The 10798-nt window shown below is 40.4% G+C and overlaps 2 protein-coding genes and 1 non-coding gene across 3 annotated transcripts; all 3 read right to left on the reverse strand.

Annotated features, from left to right (window-relative positions):
* Positions 1-842: 842 nt before the first annotated feature.
* LOC103440897 (small ribosomal subunit protein uS3x-like) lies at positions 843-2779 on the reverse strand. The gene is made up of 6 exons (XM_070827260.1): positions 2610-2779; positions 2348-2495; positions 2066-2237; positions 1575-1629; positions 1339-1470; positions 843-1216 (listed from the first exon to the last, which is right to left on the reverse strand). Exons 1-6 carry the CDS (start codon positions 2643-2645, stop codon positions 1043-1045), a joined length of 717 nt encoding a protein of 238 aa, XP_070683361.1. The 5' UTR covers positions 2646-2779; the 3' UTR covers positions 843-1042.
* An 816-nt stretch (positions 2780-3595) lies between these two features.
* LOC103440898 (peroxisome biogenesis factor 10) lies at positions 3596-8420 on the reverse strand. The gene is made up of 11 exons (XM_008379596.4): positions 7962-8420; positions 7847-7878; positions 7643-7732; positions 7307-7401; positions 6989-7193; positions 6755-6824; positions 6577-6655; positions 6125-6255; positions 4463-4554; positions 4125-4213; positions 3596-4039 (listed from the first exon to the last, which is right to left on the reverse strand). The coding sequence occupies exons 1-11, from the start codon at positions 8167-8169 to the stop codon at positions 3937-3939; spliced, it is 1194 nt and encodes a 397-aa protein (XP_008377818.3). The 5' UTR covers positions 8170-8420; the 3' UTR covers positions 3596-3936.
* Positions 8389-8460, reverse strand: TRNAD-GUC (transfer RNA aspartic acid (anticodon GUC)). The gene has a single exon. It is a non-coding gene; the product is annotated as a tRNA-Asp (tRNA).
* Positions 8461-10798: the final 2338 nt, after the last annotated feature.

The following is a 10798-nucleotide window of genomic DNA, read 5'->3' on the forward strand; positions in this document are numbered from 1 at the left end:
CCTTTATTCTTACACTCTCCAAAATTTAGGGCGGTTAAAGATTTTGTACTGAAAACCGTCTGCGGCATGGCGTATCTGCCGGTGGCGTTCCATGCTTTGTGATGAGTACAAAGGCTGATGTCTAACTCTTTAATGTTACTCTCAACTGGCAAATGGTCTTCTACCACAGTGGTAAAGATGAGAGTTGCCCTTGCATCATGGTGTGAGTCCAGACAATCTAACATATAATCTAACAAATCTATCGTTTAACAAAAAAAAAAAAAAAATATTACTCTCAACTGCAAGATTCAACCACTTATCCATGATCGCGACGCCTTGTAAACACTTCATTCGAAGCATAAATTGTCCACGTCGCACTTCATCTTTCTCGTAGCACTTCGGAGACCTTTGCTGGATCCTAGTGAACGATATCCTCTTCTTACAATAGTTACCCAAAGGCTGCTCATCGTAGTCAAAATCTAAGAGGGCAACTAAGGACCATGCGCGTGCACATTGGTTCGAAAGAATGCTGGCCCCAACAGCGGGTTTGGTGGCAAAGGTTTCGAGAATTTGGAAAACAAGGTGGTCAAGTAATTGGGGGGGGGGGGGGGGGGTGTTGTGTGTACGTCTCCAACACAGCCACCGGATTTTGTTTTTGATCAACATCGTCTCAACTGTGCCTTTTGATCTTGTTTGTGTTTCCGCTGCCGTTGCGGGAGCCGGTGGTTTTTCTTTTCGGCCATGATCGACGCTCTTTGTAATGCATCGATACACAGAACAAATCAGTTTATAAGAACAAATCAATTTGGTCCAATGTTACTTGTTTATTTCTCTAATAACAAGTGGGTTGAAAGCAAGAGATATCAGAGAGGCAATTCACCACCATCTTTCACTCATTTAAAAACAAAAGTAACGTGAACAAAACCGAAATACGAAAACCCGTGGAGTTTATCAAATAACAAAATAGTATTCTTCCTCTCCTGATTTCAACAAAAACCTGTTTGCTAACATAATACTACATAACAATGTCGTTTGAAAAACAGACCCAAACAACTAACTCAGTTTACGCTACTGCAACTGGAACTGGCTCTATGTTGATTGCTGCGGGTGGAACCGGAAGATACTGTTCTTCCTTGGGGGTGTGGATGGTCACCAAATCAGGCAATGGAGTCATTGGTCCCTGCTTGCCCTTGGGATCCCAGTCAAGCATGATCTTCACCTTAATACCGAGCACACCCTGTTGCAGTTGCCAGAGCAAAGACACAATTAACTACACTTGTTGAAAAGAAAATAAGCAAAAATCACAGAATCACTTCATTTGCTAGTTGCAACAAAAGATCGGTTGGAGAGGAAGCTAACCTGTCTAAGAAGAACGTGCCTCACAGCGGCATCAATGTACTCATTGACGGGCTGACCAGAGGAAATCATGTACCCATCCTTAAATTTCATTGACTTGGCACGCGCTGCCCTGAGCTTTCCACTAACAATAACCTGTGCGAAAAGATTAAGATTAGATTTCAGGAGCCATTTTCAACACCCCGACTAAAAAGACTACATTAATTGTTCATAAGGAGAAAAGTAGACTTAAGGGATACCTCACATCCCTTTGCACCACTCTCCATGACGAATCTCAGCACACCATAGCAAGCCCTATAACATCAAAATATCTCAGTAACAACACAACATGCCAACATATCAAGAACTCTTAAAGTTGTGAGAAAATATTCCAAACTCCAACAAGGTTTTAATTTGAGCATTGATATTAAATCAACCCAAAGGTTCATGGGCAACGAGCTACGAGTATAACGAATAAAAAACAATGCTGATGCCTTATGTGTGGTGAAACGTGTGATTCGGAACCATTCAATGATTATAATTTCTCCATCCAATAACCAAAGCCGGGAAAGAACATGGATGAATCAATCCTAAGCTAACAAAATAAAGATGGAATGAGCAATTATCGTCATCCTCAAACACGAGGTCGGCAACGACTACATCATAGCCTACTCGCTGAAAAGATGACTTCTTTCTAACATAATTATATGAATTTTGTATTGAGATAACAGAAATGAAAAATGAATTGAACCTGCGAACAGCGAGGCCTCCAAGGAGCTTGTATCGGAGAGACTCGGCCTGAGCAATGGCACATAGTCCCCTGTTGTTCACCTTCTCAGCATAAAGCTCGACGCTGTTCTCGGGGAACTTGAATCTCTTCTGAACAATAGATGTCAGCTCCCTAATCCTCCTTCCCTTCTCGCCTATTCCACATATACATAACATAAATATTTAAACTAATACGTAATTATCAAAATTAATCTCAGTTTAATTCGATTAACAAACAGAATTACATATCAAGAGTGAGATTTACCGAGGACGTTCTGAGTGCGAGTGGCTCGGATGATGATCTCAGTGCGGACAGGGGTGACCCTGACTTCGACGCCGGAGTAGCCGTCCTCCGCCAGCTCTCTGGTCAGAACCTCGTTCAGCTCGGCGAAGAAAACTCCGTCGGCCACAAACTATCAAATCATAGAACAAAACACGACTGATTGATTGACTGTATAATCACTTGAGATTTGATTGCTGCGAAATCGGTAATTAGGGTTCGGGGGAGTTCTAGGGTTAGGGTTTACCTTTCGCTTCTTGCTCATCTGGGTAGCAGCCGCCATGTTGTTGCGTGAAATCGGAGGAGATCAGAGAAACACTGAGCTTCGGCGCTGTCGGCGTTTGTTTGCAAAAACCCTAATTTGCTTCGGTAGAGGCGCTGTTGGACACATTTTGTTTGGTATATATATGGGGGAGGTTGGAGGGTGATCTAACGGTCCATTTCGTGATCATGGATATAGACGGTTGAGATTTAGTTATAGGCAGGCCAAGCCCAACAAGTACCCACTTCCTTCCTTCTCGAATATACCACGAGTCTACAACTTTTTTTTTTTGAGAAAATTGCATCAATGGTCCTTGAACTTTGGTCCAGTTAAATTTTTGTCCTTGAACTAAAATTTCGGGAGACAATTATCATTTTCGCTAACTCCGTCAGAGCTTCCATCCAAAATAAAGGGTTCAAAGGGCAAAACATAGATGAAAGTTCTAACAAAGTTAGCCAAAAGGACCATTACTCTTCAATTTTCTCTTTCTTTTTTTTTTGACAAATGATAGGGTTATTGACAAACGATAATGTTAGTAGGCTAAATAATTAGTACAACTAATAATTTTCAACTCACTGCATTTTGGTTCCAATCTTCTATCCTCCTTTTAGTATATATTAGTATAGAATATCACTCATCGTAACAAAATAAACACTCGAGTTTGGATGGGTAAAGTGAAATATTATCATTAGCAAAAAATAAAATAAAAATAATACTTGAGTTATATTATCCACCATTGGTGTATAAGGTCTTCTTCTTCAACCCATAAGTTCTGTATTCAAACACTCCCTCCACCTTTTAGTGTAACTTAAAAGTAGCAATATTATTCGTAACATAAAAAAAGAGTACTCAAGTTACATTGCGTAGGTGGGTGCGGTCCCATCGGATAGAGTGGACACGCTCCACTAGCGCACCCAAAGTCCAATTCTCCTCACCGCAATTTAGATTAATTTAGAATAAAATAAAATTCGTAAAAATGAAAAATACTAGCGCATCAAATATCAACACTGCAGTTAAGAGCAACAGAGAGGAGAGAAGTATTTCACTTTCTCAGGTGACATGCTTTCGCTCAATCGCTCGACAACCACGACGACATTACAAGTTTATAGGCACCATTTTAACTTCTACAAGGCACATAGGTGGTGCATGCTATTCTCTAACCTATTTATCATATTCTAGTAAAGACAGTAACTGCATAAACATCCTTGCCTTCGTTGAATTCAAGGACAAGTTGCTTCACTGCAAGTCGTTTTTTTGTTTCTGTTTACGGAATGGCGAATGCTGTGGTTGATTACGATGGCACGATCAAACGCTAGAAGTCTGAATGGTACAAGCAAACTAGGCTCGAATGAGTTATGGGAGTCCGGCAGAGAGGGCATTCTGGCTTTTCGTTGCACCATTCCATAATGCAGCTCCTGCAAATAGAGCATGTTATTAAACCACAGAGAGAGAGAGAGAGAGAGAGAGGAGAGAGTAATGAAAATACAAACTTGACAGTACCAGCAAAATACGTGACCGCAAGGTGTGGCTGTTGGGTATTGGCGATTACTCAAACAGAGTGTGCATTTGCTGGTCCCGCTGGCCTGAGACTAGAAGGAGGCAACAAAATCGAGTAAGTCAACTACATTATTCAAAAGAGATTTCATGATGGTTATGCTTACGATTTCCAGCTTTCGAACCAACTTAGCAAGTTGTTTTCCAGTATTCGCACATACTTATAACTTCGTATTTTTGTTTATGTTCTCGGCTTATCTTATACAAGAACACGCCTAGGCAACCAAAGGAAAAAATAAGAATTCAACCACCCTCAAAAGAGAGAAAAAGTTTGGAATGTATACCTCTGAAGCTGAAGATTCAGAGACCCAACTTCCCTTGGCAGCATCCGCAGATATCAAATTACCTTCCTCATTTAACACAGGCAAATCTCGACCTATAAACAATCAAGGTTACGTATTGCAGTTGTAGCTACAAAGATACTCAATGACATGTATTCTAACAAAAATTGGCTGCACGGTAAACAATGTTTGAAGTTAACATTGTCGCTTTTTATTTCGGCTCAACTTATTCTCTTACCTAAGATATGCAATATTACTTTCATAGGCTGAATCAAGATAATAAATATAAATGAGTAAATTACATAGTAGCCCCTTAGGTTTGAGGTCTATTGCAATCTTATACAACATCTTTAAAACATTTCATTTTTATATCTCAAGTACTATTTTATTTCAATTTCATACAACCGTTACATTTTCCATCCATGGATCTGTTAAATGCTGACGTGGCTGCCACATATATGCCACGTGGCTGCCACATATATGCCACGTGGCAAATAAAATAATTTTTTAATTTTTTTTTTTAAAACCTGAATTTTCTCAACCAAAAAAAAAAAATAAAAAGAAACCCACATCTGCAACCAGCGATCAGAAGGAGGAAAAGAAGGAGAAGAAGGAGGAAAGGGAAGAAAAGAAAGAAAAAAAATTTGTCCCTCCCCAGCGACAAGAAGAAGAAGAAGAAGAAGAAGAACCCCTTCCCGTCCCCCCTGCGCCCAGCAGCCCTCCCTCCACCCCGACCCCAGCTCCCTTCCTCCCGTCCCGTCCCCCCCCCCCGCCCAGCGACCCTCCCCCCACCCCGACCCAGCTCCCTCCCCCCTCCCGTCCCCCCCCCAACCGACCCTCCCCCCACCCCGACCCAGCTCCTTTCCTCCCTCTTCTTCTTCTTCTTCTTCCCTCCGCGCCCAGCTCCCTTCCTCCCTCTTCTTCTTCTTCTTGCAGATCTGGGTTTCTTTTCTTTCTTTTTTTTTTTTTGATTTTCTTCCTCCGACGACCCTCCTCCCGTCCCCCCCTGCCCCCACCCCGACCCAGCTCCCTTCCTCCCTCTTCTTCTTCTTCTTCTTCTTCTTCTTCTTCCCCCCGCGCCCAGCTCCCTTCCTCCCTCTTCTTCTTCTTGCAGATCTGGGTTTTTTTTTTTTTTTTTTTTTTTTTCTTCCTCCGACGACCCTCCTCCTATCCCCCCCCCCGCGCCCCACCTCGACCCAGCTCCCTTCCTCCCTCTTCTCCTTCTTCTTCTTCTTCTTGCAGATCTGGGTTTCTTTTTTTTTTTTTTTCTTCCGACGACGACCCTCCTCCCGTCCCCCCCCCCCCCGCACCCAGCAACCCTCCCCCCACCCCGATCTCTTCTTCCTCTTCTTCTTCTTGCAGTGGGTTTCAATTTTTTTTTTTTTTTTGTTGAGAAAATTCAGGTTTTAAAAAAAAATTAAAAAATTATTTTATTTGCCACGTGGCAGACATTTGGCAACCACATGGTATATATGTGGCAGCCACGTCAGCATTTAACATATCCATGGATGGAAAATGTAACGGTTGTATGAAATTGAAATAAAATAGTACTTGAGGTATGAAAGTGAAATGTTTTAAAGATGTTGTATAAGATTGCAATAGACCTCAAACCTGAGGGGCTACTATGTAATTTACCCAATATAAAAAGGTTACGAACATACTGACCTGCAGAAGTTTGGTGTGTACCAAAAGTCTGATGAGCTGAACTTGAAATAGAGGATAAATTGCTGCGCCTCAGTCCTTCAGCAGCTATGATACAAAGCTGAATCAATAGAAATACGCCTAAAATTTGGTATCTGCATGGGATCCAATCAAACGAGTCTGAATTTTATGGATAACGAATTGCTATACAATTAAGAAGTGCTCGATCTGTTTTACTTTTATAAATCAAATCAGATGACTGCCGATCCTTTCAATCATCAATGTGAAAACTACGAGCACCAGAATGCTAAGATATGCTCAATCTATGATATATATAGCTCATAAAAGAGAGCAAGTGCAGGTGAAAGAACTTGCTGATACTAGCAGGAAGGAGTCATCAACAAATGATAAACCTCTCGTGCATACTTCTTATAGAAGCAACTAAAGGATACACCATTAGAATATGAACTCCATACCTGGGCCTTTGGTTAGATGGTTTTCCGATGAACACATAACGAATACCTGCTGTTCGTTTTGATATATGATAGAAAAGGCCTGCAGAGAATCAACGACAACAAGAAAATCAATTGCTTCCCCAATTTCACTATTAGAACTTACACTACAATACATGAACCCTCTAAATGCAGGAATCACCTTCAAAGTAAAAGAACATGAGGTTAGCACGAATAACCAATTGCAAAAATTCTCGAGCTATAGGAAGCACCTGGAGGGATCATCATCACAGATATGTTAACTACAAAAGGCATTCAATCCACGTTATATTATCACCAATCCAAGGCAGTGACACAGAAAGATAGCCAAACAAGATAGCATAAGTTCCACCCAACAATCAACTTATAAATAAAGATAAGAGGTGGATAAGTATACCGTAGGCCATCGCCGGACTAACGAAATCCATAACCCGTTGAACTTCTCTTTTAATCTTCTCAAAGCTGAAACAGATGGCCCAGATGTAGAGGCAGTTGAAGCATGAATAGTGGAAGAAGATTGAGCATCATTTCTCAATGAAGCACTGTGGCCATAGAGCTCCTCGGAATCAGCAAGGGCTATGCCACGGTTAGCAGCTCTAGAGCTGTCAACGGTGCATTCGAAAACAGACATGAGTACACTCACAGTCACAGCTTGCTAAAACTAACACCTAAATAACATAAGTAGATGAGTAAAAAGCGGGTGGGGAGTTGGAACCTAATTCGTTCTGCAATATAAGGAAGAGCTGTCTGGTACACAATGAAAAGTGCCCGCCTTGCCGGGGTTGGAGGCAGTCCATAAGGTCCTGCAACCTGAAAACACAGTATCAAGCGTCAACTACACAAGTAACAAAGCAAGGCACTTATAGCTCAATTGGTTAATAGCATTCATACTTGCAACCGAGGTCGGGTTAGAATCACCTACACAACTAATAAAACAAGGAGCTTGTAGCTCAATCGGTTAAGAGCATTTATCCGAGCACATGTTCGGATCAACTACACAAGTAAGAAGGGAATTTCAAATGTGAGATAATTAGAAGCCAAGTGGATCAACCTGAGTGATGTCGCAATACTCTTCCCCAAGTGTTTGCTGGCCGGACCCTGTTGTCAAAACGTAATAAAGCACTTGCCCAAGAAGCTTCGTCTGCCAAAACCCAAAACCCAAAACAGATAGAGTGAAGAACTCCATGGTTGGAGGCTAACTGTAAATATCCCAATTCCCAGGGGTTAAAGTTCAAAACTTTGAAAAGAACCCAACCTCGTTCTGGTAAGCTACAGAAACTCTCGTACCTACAACACACAAAACGCCGAATGTTGGTACCGATTAGCTCAATTAAGACCTTAATTGAAATCGTAATAAGCAATTAACGAACCCAAGAGGTGGCGGACGGCGTCACGGCAAGCGTCGTAGACGAAGGAGGCGTACTGGTCGTCCTTTTCGGCGGCTCTCATGATCTCCGGCTGAGCTGCCGGCGGGAACCGCCGTGCCGCGCCCGGGTCGCTGCTGCTGCTGCTTGGACCTGGTTCTCCCCCGCTCGGGCCGGTTTGCTGCCCCGACCCAGTTGCCTCGTACCAACCCATGTGCTATCAGTGTCAGTAAATGCAATCCCGATTCCAAATACGGGGATCGTGAAAGGCTGAGAATTGGATTTGAAGAAGGGAAGAGAAACACAGAAAAGACTGTAGAGTCTTGGCTTTCGAGGAGGGGAGAGAGATGAAACTCGAAGAAGATAAACCGCAGTGCGACGTCGTATTGACGCAAAAGGAGTAGCAAAAGTTGTCGGAATTAAAAAAGATAAACGCCGTTGCCGGGGATCGAACCCGGGTCACCCGCGTGACAGGCGGGAATACTTACCACTATACTACAACGACTGGTTGTTGTTGGGACCATAGAGCTTATTTATAATCGTAACTTTTAATCGTGATTACTTATCCTTTTAGTTTTTCTCTACTTTTTTTCCGAAGATCAGGAAGACTAACATAGGCATTTCAGCCTCCCCTGGCCAACATCATGTGATTCACCAACGCCAATAATTGAACACAGGATGTGCCATGTGAAATACAAGTCTAGAATTCATCGCCAACCACTAGACCACTCCGTGGTAGATTTCATTTTTAGTTGGATAGTGCTATTCACACTTGACCCAGAAAAAGTGTTATTGACACACTCATATTTACTTCTTACACACTTTTGCTAGTTTTTTGTCATGGATATTTTTTAATTCATTCGATCTGACAGTCAAAAATTGAGAAGGTATGTGAAATGTTTCGAAAGAACTGCCATCTTTGATTTCTACTCTCAATGTCAAACGAGCTCTTCGTGGCATATGTAAGTAATGTTGATCTCCTAATTCACTTTTCTTTTCTATATATGTTGACAGTCTAGACTCCTCCAATTTACAAAAAAGGTGATGTGCGAGAAGACGGGCACACTGCTTATCCAACTAGCCTAAACTCACATTTTTGGATTCAAGATTGCAAATTACCCCATTAACCTGTATTAATTGACGAATAAATGGTCTTGGATTTGCAGCAATAACAGATGAGGATTACCATGGCAGGAATAGACTTCAAAGAGGATGTTCATATGATGAGGTCACAGCTTGAACTTTTTGCCTTATTCTTACAATTGAATTGATATAACCATTTTTTTAGTACTTTTATAACAAAGAAATTGGACTAAGTTTATTTTAATAAAAACCATGCTATTAAATAAAAAAACTCTTAAATTTTATTAAAAATAACAAAAAATAGACATAATTTTAATATTTAAAAATAAAAAACTGACGCGCAGACGCGCACGCCCCTCACACAAATTGTTTATGAAACTTACTACACTGTTTATGAAATTTAACAGTACTACACTGTTTATGAAACTTAACGGTACGACGCTGTTTATAAAACTTAACGATACTATACTGTTTATGAAACTTAACGGCATATGGTCGTCCTAGATTTTCAAGTTATTTCACCAAAATGCAATAAAAAGATTTAAAAATAAATAAATAAAAACATGATAGATGTCAACCTCCATGTCGTTAAAATCATGCATGGCTAATGGCTCAATACCATTACTAGAAAAATGGGTGATGAATTCAACGATGTTATCAATGATGTTGCCCCACCCCTACCCCCAACCAACCCACACTTGACCGACTCCCTCCCAACCATACCGCCCCAGATTTGGTTCTGAATCAAACGGAATCCACTTCAATTTGAAATTTTAATTTTGGAGGAATAAAATATACTTAGATTATATCAAAATTGAAAGATTGGTCGGATGCTCTTTGCACACACCTTTAGTTAAGTTTTTCTTGTTTTTTTTTTTTTTTCTTTCTCTTGTTCTTATCATTAAATAAAGTTATAGGATGATTTTTTGTTAAAACATAAAGTTTTGAAACACTTTTTATTAGTTTTTGTTTTGTTTTGTTTTTTTTTTTTGTTTTTGTTTTTGTTTTTTTTTAATGGTCGAACTTAAGACTAGCTAACTTTTACTACAGAGCCAACAAGTTAAAAGAAAGGCTGTCATTGAACCATTTTCTTCAACTAACAAATTGAGTATTCTCTTAAATTTAAGCAGGTTTCAGTTGCATATAAAGCCAAGATTGACAAGGTAATGAGCCAGGGGTTAGAAGAAGAGGAGTTAAACAAGAATCTGGAACCTTTAAAAGTCAGTTTTAACTACCCTTTTCTTCTCTTAGTTCAAATGATTTTCCTTAGGGGTGGGCACTTAAAATCAAAAACCGAAATTGAAACACGAACCAAATTGGACCGCATCGAATGATTCGACTTTGCAGTTTTGGAAACGGTTTTGGTTTTGAAACCGAACCACAAAGTAGGAAACGGTTTGGTTTCGATTTTGGCTTTTGAAAACCGCATTGAAACCGAAACCGAACCGCACCATAAATATTAATAAGCATTTAATTAAATGTCCATATTAGATCTCATGTTTTAATAAGTTGTTTGTTAGAGTTCATACATTTAGTATGAATCCAACCACACTAGAATATCATCAGTCATCACTTTCTTTCTCTTTGACACAATATCACCACTCATGAGTAGGGGTGGGCACTTGAATACATTGTTCTACACTGGATATGTGATCAACAGGTAAATATTCCACACAAAGGACATTGAGAAATCAAAATTGCAAGGGAAATAATGCATAGCTTCCTCATAAATTTGAGGGAGCAACCATGCAAGTCTGATT

This window comes from Malus domestica, chromosome 08 (genome assembly GCF_042453785.1).
Source record: "Malus domestica chromosome 08, GDT2T_hap1".
NCBI lineage: Eukaryota > Viridiplantae > Streptophyta > Magnoliopsida > Rosales > Rosaceae > Malus > Malus domestica.

Bases quoted from the DNA above. Each gene is read 5' to 3' on its own strand.
- LOC103440897 (XM_070827260.1), bottom strand. From the start codon at position 2,645: ATGGCGGCTGCTACCCAGATGAGCAAGAAGCGAAAG. The intron at 2,496-2,609 runs GTAAACCCTAAC...ATGATTTGATAG, and splicing joins AGATGAGCAAGAAGCGAAAG to TTTGTGGCCGACGGAGTTTT. The intron at 1,471-1,574 runs GTATCCCTTAAG...CTTTTCGCACAG, and splicing joins GTGGTGCAAAGGGATGTGAG to GTTATTGTTAGTGGAAAGCT.
- LOC103440898 (XM_008379596.4), bottom strand. From the start codon at position 8,169: ATGGGTTGGTACGAGGCAACTGGGTCGGGGCAGCAAACCGGCCCGAGC. The intron at 7,402-7,642 runs GTTGATCCACTT...CTGTGTTTTCAG, and splicing joins AGTATTGCGACATCACTCAG to GTTGCAGGACCTTATGGACT. The intron at 7,194-7,306 runs GTTCCAACTCCC...CACCGTTGACAG, and splicing joins TATATTGCAGAACGAATTAG to CTCTAGAGCTGCTAACCGTG.